Raw genomic sequence first — 16,029 nt, forward strand, 5'->3', positions numbered from 1 at the left:
ACAAACTCCCTAAATCATACTTCCTTCATTATTTCCATTTAAACTCCACACCCTGGGGAACCTGTTATCTATCCCTAGAAGACAGAAATCATGGATATCTAAATTATTCTACATAGCGCCTAGCAAGGAAGCAAATCCAAGTGCAGGCTTAGTATCACCATACTTGTTCTCTGATTATAGTGGTGAGGATAATGATCTCATTCACTTTAATTTGCACCTTCTTGAGAAGTCAGGCTCACCAGTGAGTGGCTCAAAAACTGCAGCATCAATGGATCTGAAAGTGCTAAGAAAAGGTGAAAGGGCTGGCTCTATAAAGGCAAGGTGGTAACAATTAAAGAAAATAGAACAAGAGCAAACACTCATGAAGGGAGTTGAAACTCAGGACGGTAGGACGATGTAGCAGAAATGTAGAAAGGGCAAAGACTTTGGGTTTGGGAGCAGTTAGGTCTGGGTTAGACGCCTTGTTTTGTCACATACTAACTGCCTAATCTTGAGCGAGTTGCTTAACTTCACTGAACTCCAACTTCCTGAGTTTAGAAAGATGTTCACATGCTCACCTCAGAGGATTTTCTTGAACGTAAGGTGAGATAGCCTTTAAGGTTTTGGTTCATGTCAGTTCCCTTGCCTCTTACCTCAGAAAAAAGGATCCATAGTGATAATTTCCAGCAGCACTCACAAAGTTGGTCCTGTCTGTAATCAATGCATTTTCAGAGGCTCATATTAAGTTTCTCCTTTGTATGTATTTTACTATTGTCTCATGAAGATGCCCATGTTTTCTGCAATCGCCAGCTTCAAGGGGAACATACATGTTAGTGCCTGCGTGTGACTGAGTCTGACCCATCCTATCCACCAAAATATACAAACTGAAAAAAACCTCACATTTTGAAAGGGTGGGACTCAAAGTTAAGATGTTCCTTGTCTTTATTCCCAGAGCAATTTGGCTGCCTTTTACCTAGAACATAGACCGCTGTATTATATTATCTGTTTATGCCTCTAGATCTTTTCTAGGCTATGAGAGCCAACATAGCAAAATCTAGATGTTGTTTCTCTTTGCCTTGTCACTTAGAATGAAGCTTGTCATTCATATCATATTAATAGGGCTGAACTGAGCCATTCATCTTCTGAATCGGCAGTGTCTTGGTGTATATTCACATTTTATAATTCCCCCAGCAGCATTTCCTAGGGCCTCAGAAGATTCAAGCATTGAAGACATGTTGTCTTCGCCCTTTAAGAACTGACTGTTCAGGTGATCAAAAAGTACGCACTTTTAGTTATAAAATAATATAAAATAAATAAATCCTGGGAATGTAATGTACAGTATGGTGACTATAGTTCATGCTGCGCTAAGCTGCTTCAATTGTGTCCAACTCTTTGCGACCCTATGGACTGTAGCCCACCAAGCTCCTCTGTCCATGGGATTCTCCAGGCAAGAATACCAGAGGGGTATTGATGTGCCCTCCTCCAGGGGATCTTCCTGACCTGGGAGTCGAACTCACATCTCTTATGTCTCCTGCATTGGCAGGCAGGTTCTTTTACCATTAGTACCACCTGGGAAGTCTCAACCATAGTTGATACTGCATTGTAAATAAGAGTAGATCTTAAAACTTCTACTCTCCCTCCCCCACAAAAAAAACTATATGAGGTGATAGATGTGAACTAGACTTACTCTGGTGATCATTTCCCTATATATATATATATACATTGAATCATTATGTTGTATACCTAAAATTAATATAATATTATATATCAATTTTTAAGTTAGAAACAAGTACAAAAAAATAGAACTGACTGTTTAAAAACAGCTTTTTTCTTTTTTTGAAAGCTAATATTTAATCAAAGGAGAGAGGATAAAAGATGTCAAAGAAATGCCTGGGACTAGCCTTAAATTGCTGTATGCTTTTTATTTTTTGCCATAACCTTGGGCACCTCACCCATGCCCACATCCAAGGTTCAGTGACACCTTGCACAAGGTGCACACTAGGAGTGTTTGATGGGTGCCTGGAGGGCTCTGGACTGAGCAGCTGTCCACCTGAAGTGGACTTTACCACCTGAAGTGGTACCCACAGGCTGTGGGTGGTAGCAGTGATTCCACCTCAGGTGGTAAAGTTGGCCTCAGGGGATAAAGTCAATGGTGATGACTCAGCTAGGGTAGAAGCATCTCTCAATCTCTGAGTTGCTCCTCTGCTCTGACACATCTCTTGCTTTTCAGAGGAAATAGGAGCAAGCTCAGGCAAGGGTCCCTGAGGAGGGAACCTTTTTTTATTATTTAACTCATTCATTACCAGACTCTCTTGAAGAAAGTGAGGTCTACCATGACTGAAAACACAAATAAGCTCACATTTAGAAAAATATTTAAGTGAGGTCCACAATCAGTTGTTAGGAGGAAGTCAAGAGGTTGGGGGCAAGTACCTAGATTTTAAGGCAGATTCCATCAAAAGAATGGCCTTTGGATGCAAACACTCTGCTGTCCCTTAACATCTCATATATATATACGAACTGCCTAGTCTTTGGTAGACAAAACTCAGGCACCATAGATACAGTGATCCTCATGGCTCCCAAACACTGGGGCCAAGTGTTAGCTGTCACTAACTCTCAAGTATGGTGTTTTGTATCTGACTGATCTGTGGGGCACTTGAGTGCATGACCTCTGAGTTGGGGCAACGTCATTGTCTTATAGATGAAGAAACCAAGGCAAGAACCTTACATGGCTCAACACTGTTTATAGGCAAAGTTGCAATTCCATGACGGGCAAGGCCATTAAAGTGCTTTGTTAGATGATCACTGGGGCTCCAGTGCAAGCCAGGATCCTGACTTGGGTGGGGTTTATAAATCACATCATCTATATATAACTTAGCAAATGATTTTTAAACTAGAGTTCATCTAATTTTTTTCTCTAGTCTAAGGAATACAGAATATTCTCTAGAGAATAAGTCTAATTCATCCTATGCTAATTGTAGTAAAAGTAAAGGTAATGGTGGTGATTGCAGTGGAAATAATTATAATTTATTAAGTACTTACTATATGCCAAGCATCCTGCTGAGGATTAAACATGTCTTATGTCTTTGTTCAGCCCAACTGCCAGAATCCTCCTTCACACTTAATCCTCGGCCCTGCAAAAGTTGGCACAAATAAATGGCTTCAGTCTCTCTGTGTGCTCACGTACTGTGCCCAGATCAAATCCTTTCTCAATGTGGTATGTGTGGTTTTAAGTGGGCATTTAAGAGACAAGTATCTCTGGAAATAAAACCCATAGAAGGTGAAGGTTAATTCTTAATCTCTGAATCTGGAACCAACCCATTTGATAGTGACTTATAATTATATATTTCGGATTGCTCCAGCATGTCTAGAAGATAGATTGCAGGGCGGAGTGGGAGGGGTACCTTCCAGTCCATTCCTTTGAAATGTTTCTATGTTATCAAAAAACAAGATCTGTAAGGTAAAAAGGGGTTAGAAATGCCTGGCTTCCTGTGGACAGATGCCAGGTGAAGAAACTAAACAGATATAGTTCCCACTGGATACAAATGCCTTAAAATAAAAAAAAGTGTTTCCTACCATGCTGCCAAGAGAATGCCTGCTGCTTACAATATAAATTCAAGGGGAGAAGTAAGAAGACAGAGTAGTGTTTGGGGAAGATGGAAAGTGGAAAATAAGAAAAGACACATTCCAATTTTGTTGATAAAGCATAAACTCTTACAACTGAGTCAAATGACAGCCCTAACTCTTAAACAAATGAAAGCCTAACCAACCTGCCAGTTCAATGGAGCCCATGGTGCTATTCCTTAATATGTCAAGAGAGGCTGAGAGTTACAGAATGCCAGAGCAGGACAAGTTTTCAGAGACATTTGGTCTGGAGATCACATTGGCAGCTCCCACACATTGTCTTCTTGAGTTTTCCCAGGATTAACTTAGATGGCATTTTAACACTGTTTTAATTAATTGTCAATATTTTAAAAATGAAAAGCCTTCGTGTAAAACTTCAGATCACTAGTACCTCTAAAATTTGAGAAAACAAGCAAACACTGGATTTACATTTTCACCTACCAACCACTCAGCCCCCACTCCACCCCTCATAGAGTCTACACTATCCACATTGTTGCCCCAGGCTGAGGCCAGTGTCATCAGACAAAAATCCTTGGAATGGCATTTTGTTACCTGGCTGATCCCTTTGAGCCCTTCAGTGCATATTCCCTGAGCTGGGGCAAAGCCATTATCTTATAGATGAGAGGAAACCAAGGCAAAACCTCACAGGCTCACCACTACCTATAGACAGAGTCCCAGTCAGATGGGCAAGGCCACTGGCAGAAGATCCAGTTGACGTCTCTTGCCAGTTCCCCAAAGGAATTCTATGGCCAAGCCTTACTAGTGGGTCATCAAAGCTCTATTCCCTCAAATATCTTTCCATGTATCAGACTCTTATTTATCCATATAGACTCAGATTAATTCTATATCCATTGCCCAGGCCCAAAAGTGTCAGACTGTAAAGTCGTTCAGGGGAAGGCCAATATTAAAGTCCTCTTTTTGGTGCCATGACATATCATGAGCTCAGAATAAATCTGGGGTTTGAAGAGGATAAGCAATTTGTCCTCATATACATAGGTGATTATGCTCATAACATAACTGGAAAAAAAGTTAAAAGTAGATTGAGTGTATAAGAAGCACCCAGACTGATAAACTATCAAGTAAGTAGCTGTGAAAACTATCTCAGTGACAAATGTAGCTCTTACCAGGCTAACCCTTACTCCAGAAGTAGGACTGTCTGATCAATGTGGCTTATAAGATTAAAGAAGGGTTCCAAAGGCCTAGATACCTTCTCTGTCATCTGCCAAGGTGTCAAAAAGTCTGTTTGCATTAAGGCTTTTCCGTTGAAATGCAATGACCTTTTCCCTCTCCTTCCCAAGAGCCAGTGCTATGCCGTGCCTAGTTGCTCAGTCGTGTCCAACTCTTCGCAACCCCATGGACTGTAGCCTGCCAGGCTCCTCTGTCCATGGGGATTTTCCAGGCAAGAATACTGGAGTGGGTTGCCATGCCCTCCTCCAGGGGATCTTCCCAACCCAGGGATTGAACCCAGGTCTCCCACATTTTCAGGCAGATTTTTATAGTCTGAGCCACCAGGGAAGCCCAAGAGCCAGTACATAAGGTAATTCTTAGAGGTTTATACAGCTTCAGTTAACTCACCAACTTCTTTTCTATCTGATGCATTTATCCTGGAACATCTGGGTAAGTTGTGATAGAGTTAAATAAAGGTAAGTTTCAGAAGAAGGGACAGGTCTGAACTTCTAAGTGATAGGGAGTACGCACAGCGGTTAAGTGCAAGGTCAGCTAGGACCAAGAAGCCTGGGTTCAATTCAGCTACCTACCTGAGTGCTTTATGACTAAACATTTACCCTCTGTGCCTCCAATTTTTTTCCATTTAGAGAATGGTGTTAACGATGCCCTCAATGGGGCATTAGAGAATCAAATAAGTCAATAAATAGCAGGCATTCAAAACCGTGCCTGACACAAAGTGGGCCCTATATGAGCATTGGCTTCTGTCATTATCAGGAGAGGATGACATAAAATTTGGCCCTGAAAGGGACTGATCCAGTTTTACCACTGCTCCTTTCCCAATTTACTGATGAAGGATACAGGGTCCATTAAGGATGTGCAGTTTACTGAAGACTGTAGGCCAGTGGACGACAGAGCTAGGGCTTCCTATCCAGGGGTTCCGCCTCCACGGAACTTATTGATAAGGAGGGAAGGAAGGGTTGTGGGAGATCCAAGAGAGACCGAGAGCGAGCTTCAGCCTCTCTCCCTTCTAGGGATAACGGAACCAAGGCCCTCGGGGACTACTCCCCAAAATTAATTCCTGGTCCCCACTCTCTGGTGGGCTTGATGTCTCAAGAACGCCTGGTTCCGACACACACCCACACCCCCGCGCCTGGGCGTACCCTCCAAGTCTAGCACAGCGCGGCAACTCTGCCCCGTTGGGAGGACGAGTCAACAGAGGGGTGGACGGGAAAAGTGACACAATCGGGCCGGCGCCCTCCGCGCCAGCCTCCCACGCAGCGCAGGGCGGGCCGAGCCCTCGCAACGGGTGCAGGTACGGGTCCCGCGGCCGCGATCTCCGGGGCACGCGCGCACCAGCACGCCCGGCACGCCTGCCGCCCCGCGGCGCGAGGGCCGGACGCGGTCACTTTTCAGCGACGCAGCGGCCGCGCGGTTGCCGGGCCCAGCTCCTAAGGCCGCCGCCGTCGCCTCCGCCCCCCAGAGCTGGATGACGGAGTCTTGAAAGACTTTCACCAAATATGGGCTGGGGCTGGAAACGTCCTGCGGCGCGCGCCGCCGGAAACCTCTAGTCCTGACAACCGCGGTGACTCCGGGTGCGCGGGCCGGACAGCCGGCAGGGGGCAGCGGGCGGCAGGCGGCCGGGCGCTTCTCGGTGCTCGGCCCCGGATCTCTCCCCTCCCCATACCACTCTCGCAGCGCGGCCCCTACCCGCTGTCTCCGCAGAGGTGCGGGGGGCAGCCGAGGCCTTCCCAGCACCATTACCACTCAGTTCCTGCCCCCATCTTGCTCACTGACTCTCCCTGAGATCTCTCGGGGTAGGCTGGGCGGTGGGGAGAGATCGAATAGCCTTAAAGCCGGCCTTTCGTTGTCCCCATCAGTTGTTCTGTTCCTTAAGGTGGCTAAAAAAGTGGAGTTGTGAGACCACCGAGTGCCTGACTGAGGACAAATGCAAGCACACACACAGCTCTTACAGGCACTTTTGTCATCCAAGGCGGTGGTCCTCAGGGTGTGATTCCCCGAACCAGCGGGATCACATCACCTCGAGACTTCTTTGAAACTAATTAGAACTAATTAGAAACTAAGAAACTTCTTAGAACTAATAACAAATTCTAGGGTGGTGCCAGTTGGGTCGGTCATCTACCCAGCCCTCCAGGTGAGTCTGATGCGGGCCAAAGTTGGAGAACCACTGGTCTAGGGCTAGGAAACCGGAGTCGCCAGATTTAGGGTGATTATTATTCTCAGTTGCCGCCAGACAGTGAACCCTTCTTTTGGTGACCTAAAATTCCCTGGCATCAGCGGACGAGAGACGTTCCCATCGCTCAGTCCAAAGCCAGGAGCTGAGAAGACAATCAGCCCCTTCTCCGTGCCCTGCAGCCCAAGGAAACAAGACGGCCCGTTATTCACTCTTGGGGCACCCGGAGAGGGAGGGTGGGGGAGAAAAGAGAGCAAAAGAGCCATGCAGAAGGAGGACCAGAGGACACTTACCCATAAACGTTTGCACATTTACCCTGCAGTCTGTCAACGTGAGCTGCTCTGCAGCTCTCAGCAGAGGAGGCGAGAAGGCAACGGGACGTTTGGGGTTTCTGGACCTTCCTGGAACAGGACTTGAGGAGCTGCTATTCCTCTTGTTTGATGCTGTCATTTACTAGCAGTGGAACCAGGACATAGTATAGGGAAAGGCTGTGCACATAGGTTACTCCTGTCTGTCCGGCTCCCGCGTCCTGGCCCTGTTTGCTCCGGCTTCCCACCCACTCCCACAACACACCCCCTGCTTTAAATGGGCAGCTGACGGTGAGGTTCTGTAAGCTTCTCCTCTGAGGCAAACTCATCCTCCAAGATTCCCCAGATGAAGTCCAGAAACAAACCCACACACTCTTGTTAGAAAACTTTAATCTGATTTTTAATGGAATCTCTGGAATGGTGTGTTTGTGAATGCTGTGCTGCACACTGAATCTCTCTCAGCTCCCCCTTGCCTCCACCCCCTATAAAACTTCCATAAAGGAACAAGGTGTATACACGAGCCAGTTGGATCATCTGTCGTAATTTCATTTTTAAATTATGATAGACAGATTGTATGAAAAACAAGGAATTCCAAAGAATTTCCTGCCCTGGGAACAGAAGTTAAGTCTATATTTAACAACATTTGAAGCTGTCAAGAATGCTTTGTGGTTGGATAACAGAGGCAGAAAAATGTTAAAAACGCAGGCTACTGCTATACCCAAATATGGAAATATTGTTACGTCTGGTGTCTGATTCACCATCTGGAAATACTTACAACCATGAAGTCAAATAGAAAAGACCCGCAACAGAAGCCAGGAAAGCTCCTCTCCATTCTTTCTCCACCGCCTCCTCCCACCCTGTACTGCATCTACTCCTAGTCACTTCATTATGGAGGAAACAATACAGAAACTCTACTACAGGAAAAAACAAAAACGCTTTCTAAATAATAACTGGTGAGTTGACTTGGATAGGGCCCAGAAAACCTGACAGTTTATTGTCTTGAAAAGTAAGACCCCACTCCCAACTAAACCTTAAAGATCCTATTCTCTCTAGTAAAAGTCTCTTAGACTTCTGGAAGAGCACTTTTGAATGAATGAAACTTAACTCTTTCCTGCCACAGTTCTCTGCATTGGAGAATGTTTTCATTGCAGTAGGTCTTTATTGTGTTTATCAATCATTCACAGAAAATTACACTGAAGGCCTTCTTAAGCCAGACGGCTCAGTCATTTAGACTGAACAGCCCTAAACATTACAAAGGACAAGAATTTCTCCTAGAGCACATATACATGACAAACTGGCATAATTACTGTGTGTGTTTTTATGAAAATTACACAAGAAGTGTAGTTTTTGAAACTTTGAGGGAGCATTTGTCAAGCACACTGATGGTTTTTGAAGTTCAAATAATTTGCTTTGTAAGGGGTCTTCTACTGAATGTGTTGCTCGTAGAAAAAGACCTTAAAATTGCCAACTTTTTTTTTTACTACAACATATTACATCCTAAGACTAATTTCTCTGTATTTAGAGGGCAAAGCATTGCAATTCACTTGAAATGGGAGGCTTCTAAGTAGTCCCAGGAAAGGAGTTAAACTCCCCTGCAAAACTTTCCGTGTCAAGGTGTTTGTTTTCTCCAGAGATTTACTGGGCACAATGGTGCTGGAATCTGGTTTGATTTTGCTGTATATGCCGGTAATGATCTCAATACAAATCACTTGACGATAGTCCTCTACGCTTCTGGCTGTCTGCTTAGTTAGCGTCGCCTCCCGCCTGCGGAGGGAGACTGGAAGGGCTTACCCGGTCTCCTGCATCCGTGCGGAAGTGTAAGACAGCCTCCCGGAGAACTCCCTGCGTTCGTTTCCTCTCGGACTTCCAACCCAGGCAGTGGGCTGGAACTTAAGTGGGAACCTCCAAAAACAAACAAGTACGACGTACCAAAAAGCGGGGGGGGGGGGGGGGGGGTGGGGGGGGTGTGATGCGGAGTAGGGAAGACCTCTGTCTGGGAATCTGCCAGACAATGGGGGGAGTAGGTTTCCCCCCCCCCCTTCTCATTCATAAATGCCACTGCGGGTATTAATTTGCAATATATTTAACTTGGCTAATAAACACCATGCCAAAGCTTTGGGACTTGATCAGAGCATGCCTCTACGAAGTCCTCAAACAGAGTCCTGGCTCCCAGACACTCCCCCTCCTCGTTCGCCTTTCTCAATAGATAACTTGATTCTCACCTTCGCTGTAAACAGGCAAACAGCTCGCTGCCTTCCCGGGTGAGGGCTTCCAAGGCTGCTGGGTCAACTCGGCATCACCAAACAAAACGACTTTTATCCCTCCCTCCAGGTCCTCCCACCCTCCCAGTCCAGGCAAAGTTCTGAACTCGCCCCCCTCAGCCCTTCCACCACCATCACCATCATCACGCCAAGAAGAGCCCTCCCCAATAGAAGTCGTTATTTAAAGTGGAAAAAAAGGAAGATTGTTTTCTTGACGGGTCCAGGACAAAAAAAAAAAAAGTGCAACGGAGCCAGGGGAGGCGCTTGGCAGGAGCCCGCGCCAACCAGCATTCCTGAGATGTTTGAGAATTCTGGAACGCACAGACAGAGCCGACGTCACTGAAACACGCGGCGCCGCGACCGGCCGGTATAAAAGGCGGGCTCTGGGCGCTGGGGCAGACCGCGAGCGAGAGCGCCCCCGAGCAGCACCCGCGTCCTCCGCTACTCCTCGGCCAGGACCTCGGAAGAAGGACGCCCGCAAACCGCTCGCCGCCCCGGCCCTCGCCTCCCCGCCGCCCGGCCCACTACCCCAGCCGCACCGGCTCGTCCGCTGCGCTCTGGTGTGTTGGCGTCTTTGCCTCTGCGCTAGCCGGGACCACTCCTGCGCGCCACGATGAGCTCCCGCACCGCCAGGACGCTCGCCCTCGCCGTCACCCTTCTCCACTTGGCCAGGCTGGTGAGTTCTTAGGCCACCGCTTCCCCTTCCGTTCTCACAGCCCCTTCCCCTTTCCCCGGACGACCCGCGGTTGGAAAAGCTAGGCTCCAGAGTTCGGGGGTTGGGGGTGTTTCGGGATAGCTCTTTCTTTAATCCCGCCCTGAAGACCTGCCGGGGGCCTCCTGGCGTTCGCCGCTGCCCAGGACGGCCGGGCTGGACGGGATCAGAAACCCCCGTCTCCTGCCGCCCGGGTCAGACACCCTCGTCCCTTCCTGGGGCGCCTCTCCTGCGTACCCCGCGGAGCCTCACGCGTTTCCTCACCCCCTTCCAGGCTCTCTCCACCTGCCCCACCGCCTGCCACTGCCCCCTGGAGGCTCCCAAGTGCGCCCCGGGAGTCGGGCTGGTCCGGGACGCCTGCGGCTGCTGTAAGGTCTGCGCCAAGCAGCTCAACGAGGACTGCAGCAAAACGCAGCCCTGCGACCACACCAAGGGGCTGGAATGCAACTTCGGCGCCAACTCCACCGCTCTGAAGGGGATCTGCAGAGGTAAGAGGCTTGCGGTTTGGCCCCTTTTAAAAAAAAGAATAGTCCCCGAAGTCCAGAAGTTTAGTAATTTTGAGACCATGTATGGTGATGCTTTGTTGTTGGTAGCTTGGCAGAAAGGCACATGATTTCAGCAGTCTGGAATGCAATTCAGTGTGTCTGGGCCCAACGAAAAGCGCATACGGAAAAGTGATTCCTGACTAACTTATTGTTCTGGCCTGGAGTCTCCGGGGAATTGTAGGAAACTTTACCATAAATTGAATTAAGCAGCAGAAAATATGTATGAGTTTCAGGCCGTAGTTCGGAATCTTACCTTTATCCACCCCTTCCTTTCTTTTTCGGTGCTCTTTGCAGCTCAGTCGGAGGGCAGACCCTGTGAATATAACTCCAGAATCTACCAGAATGGGGAAAGTTTCCAGCCCAACTGTAAACATCAGTGCACATGTATCGACGGCGCCGTGGGCTGCATTCCTCTGTGCCCCCAAGAACTCTCTCTCCCCAACTTGGGCTGCCCCAACCTCCGGCTGGTCAAAGTTACCGGGCAGTGCTGTGAGGAGTGGGTCTGCGACGACGACAGTGCCAAGGACCCTATGGACGACGGGGAGGGCCTCCAGGGCAAGGAGCTGGCCTTCGATGACTCGGAGGTGGAGTTAACGAGAAACAATGAATTAATTGCAGTTGGAAAAAGCGGCTTCTTGAAGCGGCTGCCCGGTAAGTTAAGACTGCGACCTTGCACTGAACCCTATGCCTAGTCTGAAGCTTTAGAGAAATGAGAACTTGAATTTGTTTGTGTCCCTATGTCTCTGAGAACTCTTCCCTCTTGTTTGTCTGTCTAGTTTTTGGAATGGAACCTCGCATTCTTTACAACCCTTCTTCACACGGCCAGAAATGTATCGTCCAAACAACTTCATGGTCCCAGTGCTCAAAGACCTGTGGAACTGGTATCTCCACACGCGTTACCAATGACAACCCTGAATGCCGCCTGGTGAAAGAAACCCGGATCTGTGAAGTGCGGCCTTGTGGACAGCCGGTGTACAGCAGCCTGAAAGTAAGTGCCTGCGGTGCTGTGCTGTAGACTAGTCCCCTGGGTGTAGACTGGGTGAGAAGGGACCTTCTCTTCCAAGAAAGAGAAAACACTAACTTCCCTTCTCTTTTCTTACAGAAGGGCAAGAAATGCAGCAAGACCAAGAAGTCCCCCGAACCGGTTCACTTTACTTACGCTGGATGTTCGAGTGTGAAGAAATACCGGCCCAAGTACTGCGGTTCCTGCGTGGACGGCCGCTGCTGCACGCCTCAGCAGACCAGGACTGTGAAGATGCGGTTCCGCTGCGAAGACGGTGAAATGTTTTCCAAGAACGTCATGATGATACAGTCCTGCAGATGCAACTACAACTGCCCGCATGCCAACGAGGCTGCCTTCCCCTTCTACAGGCTGTTCAATGACATTCACAAGTTTAGGGACTAAATGCAACTCGGGTTTCCAGCATAAGGGTGGACAAAGTGGGGAGAGAGTGTCAGAATCACAGAGGCATGGGTGGGGGCGGCGGGGTCAAGGGACTTATGGTAGAAGGGAGGCATTGCTCATTCTTGAGTAGTAGTGAGGTATTTGGAAACTGCCAGGTGTGCTGGTGCACATGGACACTAATGCAGCTGCGATTGGAGAATACTTCGCTTCATAGTATTGGAGCACACGTTACCGCTTCATTTTGGAGCTTGTGGTGTTGACGTTCTGTTTTCTGTTTGTAAATTATTTGGTAAGCATATTTTTCTCTAGGCTTTTTTCCTTTCGGTTTTACAGTTGTAAAAGGTAATTAAGATTAGTTGGACAGTTGAAACCTTCATCCTTTGACAGAAGTAAATGGGAAGGGCGTCCGTCCCTTTCTGAAGGTGACACTCTGTGAGTGTCCATGAGAGGCAGCTATCTGCACTCTAAATTGCAAACAGAAATCAGGTGTTTTAAGACTGAATGTTTTTATTTATCAAAATGTAGCTTTTAGGGAGGGAGGGGAAATGTAATACTGGAATAATTTGTAAATGATTTTAATTTTATATTCAGTGAAAAGAATTTATTTATGGAATTAATCATTTAATAAAGAAATATTTACCTAATACCTGAGTGTATGGCATTCAGTATTTTTAGAGAATGTTCAAAGCCATTGGGGACAATCCAGCTTATGCATTCAATCACTGAAACAAGATTTACTGAGTGAGCCAGGAACTGTTCTAGTGCTTGGAACAGAGCAGGGAACTAACTTAAAAAATCTAACAATGATTGCTTTTGTAAATTCAGTAGAGAAAAACCTTGGCATTGAAAGTAATCTGTTTTAAAAACACATTGAACCCCAGCCCTTGTACAAAGCATAAGAAGGAATCTGAAGTTAAGTTTGTGATTTAAATAATAATGCTTTATTTTCATAAGAATTCAAAGCCTAAGGGTCTCCATCACCCAAGCTGTTTAATCACTAGGTAACTGTGCACATCCTTTAGAGAGGAGAGAAACTTTAATGAAAACAGTCCATAACTCAGGCTGCCCACGTCTAAATCCACGGGCAAGATTTAAATATGGTTGGATGATGTGTTATCAAGTCACCTGTTCATATTTTTCTAGTATCATTCCTCAAACCTGGGAGAATGACTCAAAAATTCACCCGTGGTCGGGATCAGAGAAAAAAATCTTACAATCTACAGAAGTCAGTTTGTTTTCATTAAATGAATTTGAACATTGACGTGTGTCAATCCTAATAAGCCGATGATTAGGTAAACATGCTGTTAAATGCAAAGGAATGCAAGGAATTTCAAGTACTTTTCCAATAGCGTGAGGACCATGCTACCCCACCCCCTTTCCTTTTTATAATATACAATATATTGAGGCAGGAGGGAGCAGTTAGATAGAACTGGCTATCCAGAGGGTCAGAGGCTAGATGCAGTGCATTCCTAAAAGGACCCGAATTGTAGGTCTAGGAGAGGTTGAGAAGGCTGCGTCAATGTTTGGGAAAATGCTGGTAGCTAGTTTTAGAAGAATCACATCTGAAGAAAGCACTGACAATAAATGTTTTATAGAGAGAAGTTTCCCTTTCATCTCAGCTTCTTGGCTCCTGTTCAAATCCATAGTGAAATATTTCGGTCTTCACTTAGTTAAGAGAGTACTTGAATCTTTAGGCAACAAGAGAAGGTGCTTTAAAAGAGGAGCCGCTTCTGGGATCTTGTGAGTTTTCAAAATAGTTTAATATTGATGCTCCATTAAGATGTACAGAAAAACACTGCCTGAGCACCTGTTTTAAAGCCTTACTGAAATTCATAACTTTTCAAGTAAATGTGATAGCAAAATCTGTGGACAAAGGCCTTCACTCTTTTGACTCTGACAATGTCTTGCCTTAAATATAAATTTTGCCTAGTGAGTGGTCAGGTTTTCTTGCCTGAGGCATTCAAATTTTAAGGTATTTGGAAATTTGAACACCACCTGGCTCAGTCTTGGATGCAGTTAAACTTGTCAGTGCAACAGAACACGTAAAACATAATAAAGTTGTGAGGATTTTTGGTGCAATATTGTTAAACAGACATCTGAACCTTTAGGCAAAATTTATGCATTCCCAGGCACCAATCCTGGTATTATCTTCCAATATTAGAGCCCAGCAAATTGCTTCTTACATGAAGATCAAGGAGCAATATTTTATAGACCCTTTATGTATGTAGAGAGGTAATATTTGTCCTGTGCTGTGCTTAGTTGCTCAGTCATGTCTGATTCTCTGCAACTCCATGGACTGTAGCCCTCCAGGCTCCGCTATCCATGGGGAGTCCCTAGGCAAGAATACTAGAGTGGGCTGCCATGCTCTCCTCCACTGGGTCTTCCCAACCCAGGGATGGAACCCAGGTCTCCCGCAGCCAGATTCTTTACCATCTGAGCAGCCAGGGAAGCCCAGTATTTGTCCATTGAAGTTCAAATGTGAAACATATCTAGCATGGGAAAATACTAGATCTTTGATCATTAAACTTATCATAAGAAATACACTAAATGATACACAAATGCTGATTCAATGAGTACTTAATTAATTTTAAAAAACACCAATAGACACAAAATATTTGATTTGGCAATAGAAAATGAGTGCGAGTGAAGACATTAAAAGTAATTGAGAATGAAATTATGCAATTTAGAACATATCAGTTTTATCTAGGTCTAAAATGGAACACTGCCTACTTCAAATATTGAGAAAACAAAATAAAAAACCATGCATTGCAAATGTGAAATAGAACATATTTGTACCCTCTACACATGGGCTTCCCTGGTAGCTCAGTTGGTAAAGAAACTGCCTGTAGTTCAGGAGACCCAGGTTCAATCCTTGGGTCAGGAAGATCCTCTGGAGAAGAAATGGCAACCCACTCTAGTATTCTGGCCTGGAGAATTCTATGGACAGAGGAGCCTGGCAAGCTATAGCCCATGGGGTCGAGTAAACCACCACCACACGTGGTAAAGATCTTATGTTGTAACCACTTTCCAATCTAAAAGATTCTGATGTTCTTGAGCTGTTTTCTTGTTTTGTTTTTGATAGAGATGTAAGCCTTGAGAGTTATAAAGTGATCCCAGAATCCTAGGAATTTAGTGAATCTTAAGAAATATTCTTTGAGACATTTTATATTTCTAAAAAAATGTCCCAAAGAATGGTGGCTCAGACAGTAAAGTGTCTGCCGGCAATGCGGGAGACCTGGGTTCAAGCCCTGGGTCGGGAAGATCCCCTGGAGAAGGAAATGGCAATCCACTCTAGTACTCTTGCCTAGAAAATTCCATGGATGGAGGAGCCTGATGGGCTACAGTCCATGGGGTCGCAAAGAGTTGGACACGACTGAGCGACTTCACTCAAGAAATATTCTTTGGGACATTTAGCAGGCAAAAGGAGGAGAAGGTGGCAGAGGATGAGATGGTTAGATAGCATCACCAACTCAATGGACATGAATTTGGGCAAACTCCAGGAGATGATGAAGGACAGGAAGCCTAGCATGCTGCAGTCAGTCCATGGGGTCACAGAGTCGGACATGACTTAGTGATTGAATGACAAAGTAGCACAGTAAGTAGTCTCATGGTGATGATTCTCACATAAGCACATGTGCTGTCCACTCCATAAAGAGATGCAACTGAATCAAAATTAGCAAAGTATATTTTAGTTATTTTACTAGTACAGTGACCAGATTTGATATGTTCACAACCTCTTCTCCTGCCTTCTGACACTATTTGAAAGTCACTTGAGCAATAATAGCAAGGGTCCAGTGGGACCACAGTACAGAATAAAGCTGTGTTTGGGGCAGAATGGCA

General features: G+C 46.0%; 1 protein-coding gene and 1 long non-coding RNA gene across 12 annotated transcripts in view; one reads left to right on the forward strand and one right to left on the reverse strand.

Moving 5' to 3' along the window:
• Positions 1-9,839, reverse strand: part of LOC147375705 (uncharacterized) — a 94,659-nt gene extending 84,820 nt beyond the window's left edge. For 5 of the 11 annotated variants that reach the window (XR_015160370.1, XR_015160363.1, XR_015160369.1 and 2 more), the window contains exons 1-3: positions 7,252-7,621; positions 3,019-3,110; positions 633-789 (exon numbers count right to left, since the gene is read on the reverse strand). This is a non-coding gene — a long non-coding RNA (uncharacterized LOC147375705). Of the gene's footprint in view, positions 1-632; positions 790-3,018; positions 3,111-7,251; positions 7,874-9,057; positions 9,169-9,488 lie in introns of those variants that run through there. The other 6 variants (XR_015160364.1, XR_015160366.1, XR_015160367.1 and 3 more) reach the window with 4 other exon arrangements.
• An 85-nt stretch (positions 9,840-9,924) lies between these two features.
• Positions 9,925-12,833, forward strand: CCN1 (cellular communication network factor 1). The gene is made up of 5 exons (XM_086390882.1): positions 9,925-10,203; positions 10,514-10,727; positions 11,079-11,435; positions 11,561-11,772; positions 11,887-12,833. Exons 1-5 carry the CDS (start codon positions 10,141-10,143, stop codon positions 12,187-12,189), a joined length of 1,149 nt encoding a protein of 382 aa, XP_086247008.1. The 5' UTR covers positions 9,925-10,140; the 3' UTR covers positions 12,190-12,833.
• Positions 12,834-16,029: the final 3,196 nt, after the last annotated feature.

This window comes from Bos grunniens, chromosome 3 (genome assembly GCF_055505025.1).
Source record: "Bos grunniens cultivar Pamir isolate PY7600 chromosome 3, Bosgru_T2T1.0, whole genome shotgun sequence".
NCBI lineage: Eukaryota > Metazoa > Chordata > Mammalia > Artiodactyla > Bovidae > Bos > Bos grunniens.